Here is a 16818-nt window from a genome sequence, read left to right on the forward strand (position 1 = left end):
GTAGTCCCATTATAATCCAAATAAAACAAATCCATTGTATGGTCGACATTAGTCCAATTTATAAGTGAGTTAATATAAGTTAATTCATAAACAATATAATAAATTACTCTCTTGACTAATAAAAAACTAGTTAGGTTTAAACCAACAGATTGCATCAAATCTTCACCTAAATTAAGTCCTCCATCCCGAGTATGCATGGGATGTTACGCTAAACAGAACCAGTCTCAGGAAGGCACCCACCTCAACCAACTGGGGGTGCAGAGGACAGGAAAGAGGGGTCAACAGGACCATAACTCTAAGTTCAGACACCTGCTGAAAAAGAAAAAGAGGCACAAGATAATATCATATATTTATACATGAAGAAAAAAGCAGTAGAGAGCGAAATGGAGGGAAGTGCTCAGTGCATCATGGGACCTCACCCAGCAGTCTAATCTTATAGCAGCATAAGTAACGGGATGGCTATGTGTTGTCCAAGCAGCCATAACTATAAGCTTTAACAAAATGGAAAGTTTTAAGCCTAATCTTAATGGTAGAGAGTGTCTCTGCTTCCTGAATCCAAACTGAGAGCTAGTTTCATAAAAGAGGGGCTTGATAACCAAAGACTGCCTCCCATTCTACTTTAATAAACTCTAGGAGCCACAAGTAAACCTGCAGTCTGAGCGTGAAGTGCTCTGTTGGGAAAAAATAACACATTTTAGGTGATCACTAAGAGTTCAATATGTGAATAGAAGCATTTGAGATTCTATCCTGGATTATACAGAGAGCTAATGAGAAGCTAAAACTGGAGAAATACCCTGCCTCCTGATAACCTGGTTAGTTCTGGTTAGTCTTAAAAGAACTACCTTCACCTCTAGGGGTGAAAATTCTCCCCTGGATGCTTGCTTAGCTCCTCATTCCTGTAATGGAAATGCTACTGTATGGTTCCTCCCAATACCTCCCATTACAGAGCAAAATGCAAATATATGACTAGTGAAAGTAAACCATATGGAATTTATTCTAGCTGATGTAAATTGTTGAGTGGAGGTTTAAAAAAAAACAAAAACAAAAAAAACAAACATTTTGGTCTAATAATGAAACGTGTATCAGCCAGTTTGTCTGGCTTATCAAAACAATAACCAGCGCTGATGGTTTGGCTATAATGTCGTTTTAAGTGTTTTCATGATTTTCTTTTAACTGTATCACAAATTGTTTTTCATCTATTTTGGTCAAAAACAAACAGTGTTTGTTGCATCATATGACAGCAATCTGAGACCAGGTTTTATGTTTTGAGGATGCCGCCTGCTACAGAAGCGTCAGCGTTCTGATTCATGTCATCACTAAAAGAAAATAGTGAGAGGAGCTGAATGATGGACGTGCTGTTTTCATTCTGGTTTTTAAGCATCTCTTTCTTGTTTGATCTTCGGACAGAGGAAGCCTGTGGAGTCTCCTCCTCGTGTCACCAGCATCCCCAGCACTGCTGCCTATGACAGGAGCATCTTCCTTCCCCACTCCTCCTCCTTATCTTCCTCCTCCTCCTCCGTCCATCAGCGCTCCTCCTCAACCCTCCCCCACCCTTCCACCTCCCATCCTCACACCTCCCCTCACTACTCCACCTCCTCTCTTCCACACAAGCACACCTCCCTCTCCCTAAACCAACATTCCTCCCCCTCCCTCCCTCGCTCCACCAGATCGAGGACCTCCTGCATCCCTCCCACCCCGGCACCAACTGCTCCGCTTCCCGTCTGCCCTTCACCTCAGACGGGCATCCGATACGTGTCCCCCTCCTGCCAGGAGGCACATGCACACTTGCAGGCCCAATCAATCAGGTTTGGATATTTAAATATTTGGGCTAGAAATACTCTGAATATATGTTGTCCGTCATTATGTGTTTCTTGTGTTTTGCAGGGGCCCATACCTGGAACAGAGGGGGATAGAAGGGCTGAAGCAGGAGTGGTTTACCAAATACTTCTCCTTCTGAGCACAAGCACACACGAAACACACACACATACAGCAGCTGCAAATGCATCTCATATACAGCTCATTGCTTCTACTACAGAGACATATGACTTCCCACTAACATACACACAAAACTTTTAAAGCACACATACAGACATCAACAGATTCATGGGCTCATCACCAGCAAGGCCATCTCAAACATTGCCTCAAAGCTCAACCAAAAAGTGCTTCTCAACACATGCCTGACCTCTTCTCAGAACATAAAGTCTGCCTGATCTTGTCTGTATAATTTCAGATGTCTCCATATCCCTTTTTAAAAGGCAGTCTTCCTTTTTTTACTGCAACTTTTGCTCTAATCTCATCAGTTATTCTAGGCATTTTTTAATAAACCAAGTGTCTTTGAGTATGGAAGTGTTCAACATATTCAGTCAAGATCCACATCAAAATGACACATGCGACTCACCATACCAAAATGAAGCTTGTTTCGATGCAAAAATGTATAATAATCTTAAATGAGAAATTGAATAAACATATTTTGTTTTTGTAAGTGCTTCTTTTTTCATTCAGTCAAGTTAAGGTGTGTGTGTTTCTGCTGCTTAGGTTTCTAGAAGAAAAACAAACCAATGGTGGTTTCCAAAGTTAATCCTTATGACTAAACTGATAAAAAGACTAAATGAACCAGTTTGATGTGAGGATAAAGTTTGTGATTTGTCTAGTATGTGTGTGGAGAAATCTTTTGAAGTTCTTTTACAATTTTAAAGGTCCCATATTATACATTTTTTCAACAATTACATATGGGTGTCAGAGGTCCAACGACATTGTTTTCAAAGTGTAATACCCCAAATTCAGCCTTGGTCCTTAATTTCAGCCATTCCAAATGTGGTTCTAGTGAGCTCTAATGAGAACGGGCTGTTTCTGTGTCTGAACCTTTAAATGATCCTGAGTGGTGCCTTTCCTCACCCCTCAGTGGGAAAGAATCTGGCTTTCGCTGGTGTCTGCTGTGATTTTAGAGGGTACGCTCAATCAAATTCAGTTTGGATTAATTAAAGTTATTTCATTTCTTTGTTGCAAAATCCAATAAATATCCAAAATGAGTAGAATACTGTAAAATCTGTTGATTTACAATTTTAAAGCCTCTAATATCATTAAATTGAGATTTTATTGTTATTGAGCAAGTAAACAGAAATATTTTATTTGCAAATCAACACATTGAGAACCCTCAATTGATGCATTATGCTATTTTAAAGTATTTATATGTAGAATATTTCAATTTGGAGTCCCAGAGCAGAAACCAGCATGTGTGGATGAGGTACGCAATTTGCCCCTGATCTGATTAAACTGGTTAACTGGAGTCTCTATGGTCTGTGCTAATGTGGTCTGCCCTGTTTTCTAAATCAGTATGGTTTACTATTAGAGGGCTTGTTCCTTGAGCCATTGATCCTTCTTATCCTTAAACACTTAAATAGTTCCTAGGTTAATTATTCAACTAGTTGATTAGTTCATGAAAATCACTGGGTCCGCTCCTTTACTGTCAGCTGGGGGATGACCCATGGAGAAGTGGGGGAGGAGTTTGCCGCTTAAATGGAAGGGAGGTGTTTTTACCAGTGGAAAAGGGGTTTATCAAAACAAAGGAGGCATGGATCTTTTGTAAAGAAGTTGCTTAAAAAAGTTACAAAAGTGATCATTTTAATAAATAATATTTTTATTTATAATGCACTTTACATTTTAGAAAAAATCTCAAAGTGCTACAAGTTCAAATCAAAAGAAACATAAAAACACACCAATTCGTAAACTAGTAAAATACGCTAAAATTATATAAAAGCCTTTCTGAATAAAAAAGTTTTTAGGTGTTTTTTAAAAGACTCCACTGTCTGTGGCACCCTCAGGTGTTCAGGCAGGGCATTCCATAGCAGTGGAGCGGCAGCCTGGCAGAACCGGTCCCCCTTTGTGTTTGGTCCTGGGTGGGCAAAGGTGGTTTGAGTCAGTGGACCAGAGGTGGCGAGTGGTGGTGTGTCGAGATAGTAGCTCTTTCAAGTAGCCAGGGGCATGGCCATTCAGACAGTGGAAGGTGAGCAGGCAGATCTTAAACTCTATCCTCTGTTGGACAGGGAGCCAATGCAGGGACTGCAAAACAGGGGTGATGTGGTCGTATTTGCACCTCCTCATCAGGATGCGAACAGCGCAGTTCTGGATATGATGAAGCTTCTGCAAGCTCCTGCCCGGGATCCCGACGAGGAGGGCATTACAGTAATCCAGCCTGGAAGAAACAAAGGCGTGGACTAGCTTTTCAGCATCACCGAGGGAAAGGGAGGGGTGAAGTCTGGAAATTTTTTTCCAGATGTTTTTGAGATGGAAAAATGATGTTTTACAGAGATATTGAAGGTGGTGGTCAAATCTGACCCAAGGTTTGTCACGGAGGTGGACAGAGGGATGGGGTGTTTGGAAAATGAAATAGCTGTGGTGGAAGAGGATTTGACCTGATGTGGGGTGCCAATGAGGATTGCCTCAGTTTTGGTGCTGTTGAGCTGTAGAACGTTTTCTGTCATCCACACCTTTATCTCCTCCAGGCAGGAAGGGAGTGGATAAGGTGGCCGTCAGTGAGGTGGGGGTCAGTCTGCAAGTAGAGCTGAGTATCATCGGCATAACAATGGAAAGAAATTCCATGCTTGCCGATGATGTGACCCAGGGGGAACATATAGATGTTAAACAGAGTTGGGCCCAGGACAGACCCCTGAGGGACCCCACAGGTGACAGCGTGAGGCCTCGACCTGGCATCCCCCAGGGCCAAATACTCAGCCCTACCTGTGAGGAATGACTGGAACCACTCAAGGACAGTTCCAGTCAGACCAATGGTATGCTACAGGCGGTGAAGAAGTACATGGTGGTCCACTGTATCAAAAGCCGCCGTTAGATCGAGGACCAGAAGAGACAGGAACCTCTTGTCAGCTGCCATCAGCAGATCACTTGCAACTCTGGCCAGGGCTGTGCTATGTGATGAACTAAAACCAGACTAAAACTTTTCATAAAGGTCACTGGTCTTCAGGTGGGCCTCAAGTTGGGTAACCACCACCTTTTCCAGGACCGTTGAAACAAAAGGCAAGTTAGAGATGGGCCTGTAATTTGACAAGGTGTTTGGGTCTAGACCAGATTTTGTAAGTAATGGCCTAACGAGCTGTTTTTAGGGTTGATGGAACCAAACCAGATTTGAGGGAAGAGTTTACTGTCACAGTTACAAGAGGGCTTATGGACGAGTGATGTCTCAACAACGTTGTGGGGAGACGGTCCAGCAGACAGGTGGAGGACCCCATCCTGCAGATCGTGCATTCTACCTGCTCCACTGTGACCTCAAACTCCACAAACCTGAACATTGGCTCAGCTGTCTCGGTAGGGGGTGCAGAGGTGGGGTGGGCCAAAGAGCTACAGATAGTGTGTACTTTAGTGGCAAAGAATTGACTGAATTCATTGCACTGCTTCTCTGAGGCAGAGGTGATGGAAGGCACTTTTGGCTTTAGGTGGTGATTTATGGAGGAAAATAGCTGGAGTTGCCAGGAGCACTATTTATTAGATTGGAGTAGTAAAGAGAGCAGGCAGTTTTAAGTGATTTTACATAATGTTTTTTGTGCTCATGGTTAGCAACTTCATGGCCGGTCAGGGAAGCCTCTGCAGTTCTTCTGTGTACCAGGGAGCAGACCGTGTGAAGTAAACAGTTCTAGTTTTCAAGGGGGCATGTTTGTCCAAAATACTCCCATGTGCACTGTTATAGTATTCAACCCAGTCATTAATGGACCTGAAAACAGTGGAGAGATTTTTTAAATCTTCAGACAATGTGAATGGGTTGATTTGAGCAATGCTTCCAAAGTGGATTTTACGTTTTGGCTTAGAAAATGGGGCCGATGTTATGTCCAGTGCAATGGCCTTAAGGTCTGACACACCCATGTTATAGCCCTGCAGATTGTGAAAAGGAATGGAGTTTGTGATGACCAAGTCCAATTTATGGCCCTTTGTGTGGTGTGGGGACCCCAATATGCTGTTGTAAACCAAGACAGTCTAACATTTGCAGGAATTCAACTCCCAAGGGAGAAGAAGGGGAGTCCACATGTATGTTAAAGTCTCCCATAACAATAAAATTTGTAGAGGTTGAACAAATGGACATAAGCATATCAGACATTTGTGATTTTTCACGCTTTTGTTTCAGGCTGTGTTCTGCAAAGTGCAACCATGTCAATCGGTGGTCTCATGACTTTAGCTACAGCTTAAAGCAGCTGAACAGAATCATAATATAGGCAGAAGCTGTTTGAGGAACCATTTTAATGCGTGGTTATCTACTGAACATAAAGGCCACACATCAACATCGTTTATCAAGTTGAAAAAAATTTCTAATTGTGTCTGCAAACCCCCTCTGATTTGTTTGTTGCACCCATGTATTTAATAAGGGCATTCTTACTGAACAAGCCGAGTAGGTCATCCAGTTGATGTCCTGACTGATCGCCCCGTTAAATGGCGTAAAAAACTCTGCCCACGCAGCTAGACCCTCGGTTGCCCAGGTAGTAAACGGTGCAGACCCACTATTACCAAGATGACAAACTAAACAGGGACTTGTAAACATATTAAGCATAGTAAAAGAGCAGGTGTCGCTAAACAAAATGTGGTTTTACATACATACAAACAAAAAAACAAAACAGTCCTGAGTGTGAGCTTCCTTACATGTTGAATGAATTCAGGGCTCACATATTACTGAAACATGGGGCAGTTTTGCAGTGCCTCTGTGGCAGAGCTGTACTGGAGAACGTTGTCATAGAAACAAGTGAGCTCTTCTCGCATGTTCTTGCAGATCCTCCCTCCCTTTCCCCGGTACTTCATGGAAAGCAGCTTTGAGCACAGGTAGTGCAGCCACAGCACATTAGTATGGGGGTGGTAATTGCTCCAGTTGTTTCTGTAATTTAAGAAAAAATAAATAAAATCAGCATAAGATCAATAAATTACTGTAAATGATCATGTCCACTGGAGCAACAGTGGCATTTTAGGGACCCCCCCCCCCCACTTGTTTATTTTTATCCAAACACACAGGAGCCATATATACATGGAGTTCTTCTGAACTGCAAGCTACTCATCCGGTTCTGAATGAAAGTGAGATAAACAGTCCTGTACAAAAACCTTCAGTTTGTTTGATATGACGACCTTAATTCTTTAACACAGCCATTTTTTCCAAGTAATCTTCAGGAGTAGTTCTCCGGACTTCTTGAAGGACTTTCCAAACTCTCGTTGGGGTGTTTTGCTGCCTTTGTTCTGCTCTTTCCAGATGATCCCACACTACTTCAGAAACATTGAGCTTGGGCTCTGGGGAGGGTTTTTCCACTTCATCAGACCTGCTGACACCAATTTTCAGTCCAGTTCTTGTGTCATTTGACATACCTCAGCCTTTTCTCTACCTTAAGAATAACTTCTTGACAGTCACATTTCCAATGAGACCATTTCTGGTGAGGCTTCAGGGAACAGTAGACAGATCAACTGATGAACCAGGTCAGGTATTTTCTGTTTTTTTTCCCCCGTTTCTTTAGGTTTTAACATTCAGATATGACTCATTTGCTGTGTCATTCAATACCTATTGTCACTTTTATATGGACACACACACTGCATAAAATTCCAAGATATGCCACACTTTAAAGCAAACAGCTCTTTAGAATCACCTTGTTGGTACAAAAATGACATTGTGTCTCAAAATGTGTTAGACATTTTTCATCGAAGCAATACAGATATTATGCATCTTTACAACTGTCTGTAAGTAACAGTATCAAAAGTTCCAAATTAAAAATTTGTACTGTGTCGTCCATCAATTCTGTGTAGAAACAAAACTGGCTCATTGCTTTAGTTTGCCTTTTTTTTAGCTTAAATGCTTCAAAGTCAAAAACATGAACATTTATCTGAAAAAGGAGTTTAAAGTCACCACTTCCCAAAGAAAAAAAGTTTCAAAGTTCTTCAGGAAGCCTGGAGAGCCATTTCTAAAGAGGGCATTAAAAGATGGCAAGGTTTGCAACGTTCTTTCGGAGCGAGTTTGCAGTAATGCTGCAATGCTCAGACAAATCTGATCTTTCATAACAAATTCCATTCCCTGCCAGAGGTGGCGCTGCATCAACAATTACTGAAGGAGAAGACCAGACACCACAGAAAAAGAAAACTGACTCATCTATTGGTTAATGCAGCAAAACGCCCATTTCCACCACATAACAGTAAAACATGGAGCTGCATCAAGTTAGTAGTCTCAGGGTGACCATATTTCTATAAGAACTTTTACTACGATCTTCTACGTCTGACCGTGAGCCATTTCTCCCGTCCCACATGTGTATGTTTTGGTTGTTTACCCACAATCCCGTGTGCTGAACCCAAATTGCACCTTGCAGTCTGCTTCCTGTATTTGGTCTGCTGTCTATAAACCAGCTACAAAAATTTTCTACAAATACGGACTTCTTAAGGGGCTCAAGTGGAGTATGTAGGCTCTGTTCACCCCTTTTTATTCTCCTCTATAGTATCTGCTGAAATCATAATTATTAAAGTTCATGTTTTGGTTTAAAGTTGTGGAATAAGAACCTACAACCGCTACAAGGATAAGTAATTCCTCAATAAGGATTAAATACATGTGATAAATGTGTTTCATATTTGAGTGACTCTGAAAGTCCAAGCCCAAGAGGCCAGAGCAGAATCTACACAGTATCAGGCAGAAGATTTCAGTGTGGAGAGAAAACTAGTTTGTGATTTCGTCACTGACCCGTTCTCCTGTCTCATCAGCCGGTACATATCAAACTGGTAGTCTCCCTGGCCCATGAAAAGCTCTTCATCGTTTGAAATATCACAGGACACCGTCAGATCATCTGGTGTGAAAATATACATTACACAGTTTATGGTTTAAACAAGGCCTTGTAATATGAACAGATAAGTTACTGAGAGGTTACGGGAGGTAAAGACAGAAAAATATAAACTGACCAATTTCCAGCCTAGAGATAGAATAGTCAATGATGCGGACCAGCACCCCTTTAGTTGCCACACTGTGAACCGTTCCATTGAGAAGAAAGCTGCCCGTCTTCTGCGTGGTTGTTTTCACCAACACGTTACCCCAGTGGAGGTCCCTGCCGTAAATGGAGAAAATATTTTACTGTTACAACACAGAGGGCGTCCATCACACTGCTGTAAACATCAAACACCAAATACATCCCCACTAGTAATGCAGGGGATGAGGAAAGTTTGCATTACAATACAAAAGATGTGCAGTTAAGGCCTGGTACACACATAAGGATTTTTTTTAATCTTATGAGATTTTTTTTTTCTGGTCACACACACATAATGCTGTCTTATAAACTATAAATGTTTAAAAGCGTTGCTATGGGTTCTTGGTAACTTGGATGGGCATCCTTTCTGTTCTATAATTTTATAAACTTTATATAGATGATTTGTGCTGCTCAGCATTTCCAAGTATTGAAGCATGTGGTTCAATCAGGACTGTAGATTTTAAACAACATGTACTCCACCTGTGTTCAAAGCGGAGCTCCTGCTCAGCAACAGCCAAGGCAGCAGTGACCTGATGAAGGATGCTCTTCGCCACCCCTAAAGATGCCAACTTAACACAAGAATGGATTGAATTAAAGGCTGCACCAGTCAAACTATCCCGACTAACGGCTCTGTCATTCTGTGCCTACCGTTCCATTGCTGTTCTCCAAGTCAACCCCTCCAAACTCAAACTCCAGAATTATGAACAACTGATCTTTTTTAAAGAAATCTAGGCAAAGACACAAAAAGAGAGAACCGATTATACAGATCAACACACAACATAGACCTCAAAATCCTCACGGATGTATGGGGCTTTTCACGCTGCGCATGCGTTAATTACATAACAACTGTAACACGTTATTTTTGACAGTCAAAAAACTCAAATGATGCATTTAAAATACATTTTTTCCTATCCCCACTTACCTGGCCTGTCATTCTCAGAGACTTTGCTTTGATCAAATGTGTCCCAAGCGTTCAGAAAATCTGGTGGATAGCAGCCTTGAACGCAGTGGAGGCTGAAAGGGAACGGACACACATCAAGTCACATTAACTCTGTTGAGACAAAAACCTGAAATAAGACACAATCCAAAGAAAAACTTACTCAATGAGTCCAATAAAACCTTGAGTCTGGTTCTGCTGCTTCTCTTTTAGGCTGCTCAGCTCCCTGGTAGAAAGGAAAAAGGCACTTCAATGCTGCTCATTAGCACAGCCCAGCTGGACTGCAATGGCTTCCAAGTTTCATCTTCATGTGTCACTAGACCGAAACACTCAGCCCTCATAACCCTGCTGTCCCAGCAAACACACTCATGTGCCGTGCAGTCTGAAGCTGTACTACCTACTTTGAGATAATAATCTCATGAAGAATCTCTCCAAAGGTTTTCTGATCCTCTCCATTCACCTTCTCAGTGCCCTCTACTGGAATAACCTGAGAACAAAATTCACAAGTTAACAGGGAGCTCACACATTTATTTTACATCTTTATTTACTTTATTACTTTATCTGTGTGGCTTCTTGTTATAAAGCTAGTTTAAGCATTTATATTTTATAGAACAATTTTCCAAATTTATATCCAAAGAGGGATCATGCAGTTTCTGTGTTAGTCTGAGTAGTGATCTGTCTCATACTATGAGAATGTAAAAGCACTTCCACACAGAAAATACATAAAATTTCCTTCAGTTTGTTATTTTGACTAAATCAAGTCTAAACCTTCTCACATAATTTACCCATCTTTTCCAGCACTGTCCAAAAACATCCATCTTTATCTTTATAGAGTAGGTTACATTTTCCTTATTATAAATCGCTGTTGACACCTCAAACCAGTCATCTATGATCACTCTAGCGAACGTTATTTTTTTGGTCTTTTTTTTTTCTGCCACCAACAGTACATTCCACATATCTAATAATACCTTTTATTCCTGGAGGAATGCAGCCCAAATAAACCACTTTGAAGTCAAGAGGTATCCATGTATTAAAACTCATCTGCATAGCCTTTTGAATTTCTCTCTAGTAGTTTATTATATTTGGACTGACCCAAAATACATGATAGTGATTTGCTATTTCACAGCTACATTCCTCCAACATAGAGATTTAGTGTTTTGGTACTGTGCTTTTATAAAATGGGCGGCAATGAAGCTGGCAAGATTTTTTCCATCCAAATTCTCTCCACATGTATGATTTTGTGCCTTTAAAAATTTCAGCATTTTCAGCTGGGAGATTTGGGTCAAGCCACAGATGAGCCCAAATACTTAAAACTTCTTTTCTCTTCCCCATAATCGATTATATTTAAACTGATTTGGTCAGGTTTTGTTTTCTCAAACTTGACTCTGCCACCACAGGACAGAAACTATGTACTTAAGTCAAATACATTCATGAGTATAATTATTTTATAGCGTCATATGTCGCGGATTTATGAGTCACTTTATAAAATAAATTGTTAAAATTTGTTTTCTTTTTCTTGCTTCGAACAGATATGTTTAGCATTTGGCTATAAGGAAATTGAGCATGAAATGACTTCAGAGAGTGAAATTTGCTGTGGTTTCAGCATAGAGATACTATCCTCAAGTTAGGAGTCTGGGTCTTTGTGAAGCCGTTTGTTAAACCAATGCATGACAAACTTTTTATAAAGCTTCTAAATGAATTTTGTATTGGGAAGTCAGTCAGCAACGCTTCTCATCAAGAGGGAAGTCACAGACTTAGGATTTTAAAATATTTCTGATGTAGGTGGGTTTATCAGGTTGTCAAATCTCAGGCAACACCATACCTCTGACAGAGAGTAATACAGATATAAATATACGTACTTTGAGTGCCACCATTTCTCCAGCTGCCTTAGTGGTGGAGAAGACCTCACCGAAGGTCCCCTCTCCGATCTTCGCGCACTGTTTCATACGATGATGGGGAATACACTCTTCCCATGGCAGAGGGTGCTGCTGGCCGCACTCGGCATACACCTTCTCTGCATCAGACAGATCTGGCTCTTCACACACATCTGCAGACTGCAGACACACAGACAGCTGAAATGCACTGCAAGGTTGTCATGAGGTCAGTGGTGGCTAGTGTTTACAGGTGTGTCATTGTACCAAGGAGTATTGGCTCAGCAGCTGTGACTTGAAATTTTGGGAAAGTGGTGTGCGGCTTGGCGAGGAAAAGAGATCCCTGCTGAGATCTATTAACTTCGGCCTTCTGGGAGAAGTTTGTGCTGACAGGTTTAAATTCCTTGGAGTTAGTTGCACTAAAGATGGGAAACAAGCAGAGAAACAGGTGGAGTAAACTGAAGACAAGTAGTCTTTAAATCTGTGTCAAAACCATTGACGCACATCCTTACCCATCCCCTTGCGGTGAACAGAGAGGGCAGCTTTGAGTCGGCTCCAGGTGTGTGTGTTGGGTGAGAGATTAGCCAACAGAGATGACATGTTGAGCCGATTCACTCTGACTGGGGTCAAGAAATTCATTGTAGGTCCTGCCAACTCCTACATACGGGATGCACAATACAGATTTTAAACTTTAATAACTTAGTTCATATTCTGAGATCATGCCAACTGGTTGTTTGGAGGGTGAAACGATGGCCTGGAAAAGCTGCATGATGCTATTTAGCTAAATCAAAACACCTGACTGAACATCTCAGCTAATTAGGTTTATTGCAGACAGGTTTGTGAGCTGACTGGGTAGAGGATTTTGGAGGTAAAGATGTGATAATATATTGTATTTGTGATTTTTACTAAGCTTTGGCAAAGAAATATATATGTATTTTGGGTTTTCCTGTTGATCCAACATACAAGGATGTCTCTGACTAAAAGGGCTGCAGCTAGTGATTACTAGATTTATAAAAAAAAAAAAAAAAAAAAAAAAAAAACTAATATCAGTTATGACTTTGAGGTTTTTGCGGATGATGTTCTCACCGCTGGCTGTTTTGACATCAGCTCGCTGATGCTGCAGTCCGCAGCCTTAGCGCCACCCATCTGCGCTGTCCTGTTCCAGAATGCATCGCCACCTTTGTTCTTCCATCGACTCGTGCTTATCCCGCTCACGCATACCTTCCTTGTAGTCCCAGATCGATCTGCAAAGGAGCTCCTTCTTTTCTTTTCTTTAGGAGCAAGAGACAGGTTTTTTCTTGTGGGGACAGCTATTTGGGAGTTTTTCTCAACTTCAGTGCCAGAGCTTATTTTACTCTCTGAACTAACTGAGTCGCCAACTTTCAATGAGGCTTCGTTTTCGCTGCAGTCACTCTCAGACAGACGGCCAGTCATCCTTACGTCATCGCTGGCTGAGTCTGACACGTCTGTAGATGATTTCAGTGAAGCATCTTTGGGCTTCAGAACTTCTTTCAGTTGTGACAGAGTTTTCTTCTTTGCTTGTACAATAAGTTTGTCTGTCAAACATTTCTCCTTCAGTATTAAGGTGAGAGCTGCCGTTTCATCTGGATCAGTGGACTTTGTCTTGGCCAGTGGACTCTTGTTGGTTTTTGACTCTTCCAGGGATGTCGTCACGGTCTTTGTAGATCCTCCTGAACATCTGACATATTTCTTTTCATTCTGGCTACTTTTTTGATCAACAGACTTATCGTGACAAGCTACACATCCCTCTTTTAAGTACTGAGCTGTAATTTGAGAGGAAGACAATCTCTGTAACTGAACTCTGCATTTTTTCCCCTTTATTATTTTAGCTTCATCTTCAGAAAACCCTGTTACCTCACTGCTACTAACAGATAATTGTGCTCTCATGATAACATCACAGCTCTGGTCTGTTTGGTGGGTGGAGCCATCACAAATATCTGATTCAGACTCCTCCGCAGGTGCTTCTATTTTAAAGTGTTTGGCTGACTGCTTACAGTCAGCTGATGCTGAAACGTCTGCTCTGTCAGCCACTGAAGCTTGTGAATAATCGCTTTTATTGTTTGCCACAGAAATTTGATGATTAAATGATTTTTCTGAAGATAGGACGAAAACAACACTTTGACTCTCATCCACGGGGTCTATAATTTTCCAGTTTCCAGAGCTTGAAAACTCCAAACAGGATAAGTAGGTTGTTTGACTGCAAAGCTGCATCAAAGTGGTGTGGTCTAATCTCCTCAACTGAACTGTGCTGCGATGGCTCAAGCATTCCTCCTTTAGAGCCTCTCTTAGCAACTCTAAACTTCCTGCTGTCGACACAAAATTACTGCTGCTTTCGTCGTCTGCAGACAGCACAGTTGTGGTGGGTAATTCCTTCCTGTTCTTATTCTCAGAGTCTCCACTGCAGCTACCTCTCTTGGGCTCTGTAAATAAATCAAAAGAGAGGTCTTCATTGTGATGCACGCTCGCTGTTCTCTGCAGCCTCTCCTCAGAATTGAGTTTACAGGCTGATTTGGACTGCTGCAGTGAAACCAGGTTTTCTTGAAAGGTGTTCAAAACACCTATACATGATGGAGGAGTGGTGACCTCATCGTGGGTGGGACAGATTTTAATTTGTCCTTGTTTACTGAAGGGTCCTGCTGAGGGCGTGGAACAGAAGATGGGTTTACTGGGGCAGGGTCCGAGAATGTCATCTGCTGACTCGTTGAAGGACATCACTTGGAAGGGGTCGGTAGAGAAGCTGGAAATCCCGGTAGAGTTAACCAAGCTCTGTGAACTGGACAGCCCAAATGCTGGAGGGACCCTCCTTCTCCTCAAGGGCCGGTGAATCCTGCTGGAGCGAAATTCTCCAGAGGTAAATTCATCCGAAGAGTGGAGTATACTTGCTATGGCTTTATGGAGTTTGGCGGGTGCTGCACGTCTGCGACGGGTTACAAAGCGGCCGGAAGATGGGACATGAACACTGAGGAAGTGAAGAAAAATAAAAATAAAGCAAGTGTTCACAGCATTTATGTTTCACACACACACTTCAGTACTTTAAAAGGGGCATTAATAACCTGACTGGGTACTTACTTAGAGTCTTCTTTCTTTTTAGCCGAGACTTTTTGGTCTTTTAGTGCTGATGTTTCTTCCTCCTCACTTTCACTGGGGACAGCAACCCCCTGGCCTCTCATCCTTTTAAGAACTGGTTCAGACACAAGCAGGCTTTTCCTGTCAACACAAAGATTATTTCAAAAATACACTAGTAGACAAAATTTAAGTGTTGTCTGGAAAACACACACACACAATCCCAAAGACATGACCAGACCAGCGCATTTGAAGGTCAGCTATAGTCAATACAACACAAGACACTTGAAGGATAAAGGCAGTGTGGTTAAAGATGCATGGCTGCCAAACCAAAGGATATCTAAGAAGCATAAAATCCTTTGTAAAGTCTTAAAAAATGTAAACTTTTCTCTTTTGCTTTCCTCCTTAAAGATCTAAATATGCAAGTGAAGACTACAGCTTTTGTAATGAAGAATGGATATTCTTAGAAATGAAGAAAATCTGCCTGTATGTAAAACAGTGCCATGTAAAACTAAATTTGTTTGCAGACAGTTTTAACAAAATGGAAAAAAGTCATCCATGCACAGACTTGGTCATCTTTTGCCGCTGGGGAGAAGAGGGCTTCATGATGTTGTCCTCATTGCAGCTGGACGTTGTCAGGCACAATACGGCCTTTCTCTTGGCAGGATGGAAAAATTGGCAAACACTAGTTTTCTTTGCCCTGAGGTAAAGCAAGCAAAAATATGAGAAAAAAAGCATAATCATATAAATAATTCAAATTAGTACAAATGATGCAAATCTCAAAGATCCAACGTAACAGTAACAAAATGCTACAAAGTCTTTCAGTGTGATGAAATGTCACTGTTCATACAAAGAAAAATAGTATAAATTAAAGCATTTTGAGCTCCATGTTTATTCACATACTTGGTTGCCCTGCTTTGTGCAGCAGGTAGTGGTTTGGATGGAGAAGGGATGATATTCTCCTCATCACTCATGTTTTCTATAACACTATGCTTCTCAGTCAGATATAGCATGGCTTTTTTCTTGGCAAGACGAGACACTCTACAGCCACTAGCCACAGAGCTCTTCCCTCTGGAATATAGAAACAAAAGAAGACAAAAATGAAGCGTGTGTGTGTAGGTCAAGAAATGCTTAAAATTTTTAACAAATGCACAACTCTTAGTATTTGACCGGATCAGTTATTTCTGGATGTGATATCCACTGGCCTCTAATTATTTTCTTTAAACATTAATCATCATCATCATACAGATTTTGTGAGTGCTGATTTGTAGACAATAGTTGTGCTTTGTCTTAGGTTTAAAAATATAATCAAGTAATCGCAGACAACGTAACGTGGTTTACACAACACACGTTTTCAAAATGTAATCTGGCCTGATTATAAATTTACAGTATTTCTTTTGTAATCTACTTGTGTAATAGCACAGAGAAATAATATGTTATAGAACTAGACAGGTTTATACGTGAAGAAATGTAGGAGTATAAAAATGTCAATTAAGACTAATGGTTCCCATAGAAATTTGTGCATACCTTTTACGTTTTGGGGGTTCAAATACAGACATGTCGTCTGTTGACGTGCTGCTATCAAAGACCCGCTTACGATTTTCAGGTGAAATCCACGCAGAAACCTTTCGCATTTGTCTACCGTACGTTTTCAGGATAACCGGTTTGAACGGCTTCATGTTTCTAAGTTCAACTACAATCGAGGTAATGAGCTAACCCAGTCTTAACACGCGTCTAACGTTCCTAGCCAAAACGATAGGTATAGATGGACCTTGATTAACTGTTGATACCGGCACCCAAACTACCTCCACACGCATACAGTTTATTAAAAAACGCTCAACAAAACGCAACCCAAATGGTAGTTTTAGTCCATCTGAAAAGACAGCGGTGAATTTGTATGTTGTCTTTCGCTATTCTCTGATCGGAGACTTCACCAGGGCCCGCTTCTTGT

General features: G+C 41.3%; 2 protein-coding genes across 5 annotated transcripts in view; one reads left to right on the plus strand and one right to left on the minus strand.

Annotated features, from left to right (window-relative positions):
• The window catches only part of fam184b (family with sequence similarity 184 member B), a 30927-nt gene extending 28445 nt beyond the window's left edge, over window positions 1–2482 (plus strand). For all 4 annotated transcript variants that reach the window (XM_041983455.1, XM_041983458.1, XM_041983456.1 and 1 more), the window contains 2 exons: window positions 1408–1805; window positions 1885–2482. In XM_041983455.1, the coding sequence (XP_041839389.1) occupies window positions 1408–1805; window positions 1885–1957 (471 nt within the window). In that variant the 3' untranslated portion in view covers window positions 1958–2482. The remainder of the gene's footprint in view (window positions 1–1407; window positions 1806–1884) is intronic.
• A 3745-nt stretch (window positions 2483–6227) lies between these two features.
• Window positions 6228–16818, minus strand: haspin (histone H3 associated protein kinase). The gene is made up of 16 exons (XM_041983460.1): window positions 16395–16818; window positions 15771–15938; window positions 15436–15567; window positions 14874–15011; window positions 12870–14763; window positions 12296–12440; window positions 12051–12202; window positions 11772–11966; window positions 10314–10399; window positions 10076–10138; window positions 9898–9989; window positions 9624–9703; window positions 9456–9544; window positions 8914–9056; window positions 8699–8801; window positions 6228–6868 (listed from the first exon to the last, which is right to left on the minus strand). Exons 1-16 carry the CDS (start codon window positions 16544–16546, stop codon window positions 6667–6669), a joined length of 3834 nt encoding a protein of 1277 aa, XP_041839394.1. The 5' UTR covers window positions 16547–16818; the 3' UTR covers window positions 6228–6666.

Source organism: Melanotaenia boesemani, chromosome 4 (genome assembly GCF_017639745.1).
Source record: "Melanotaenia boesemani isolate fMelBoe1 chromosome 4, fMelBoe1.pri, whole genome shotgun sequence".
Lineage (NCBI taxonomy): Eukaryota > Metazoa > Chordata > Actinopteri > Atheriniformes > Melanotaeniidae > Melanotaenia > Melanotaenia boesemani.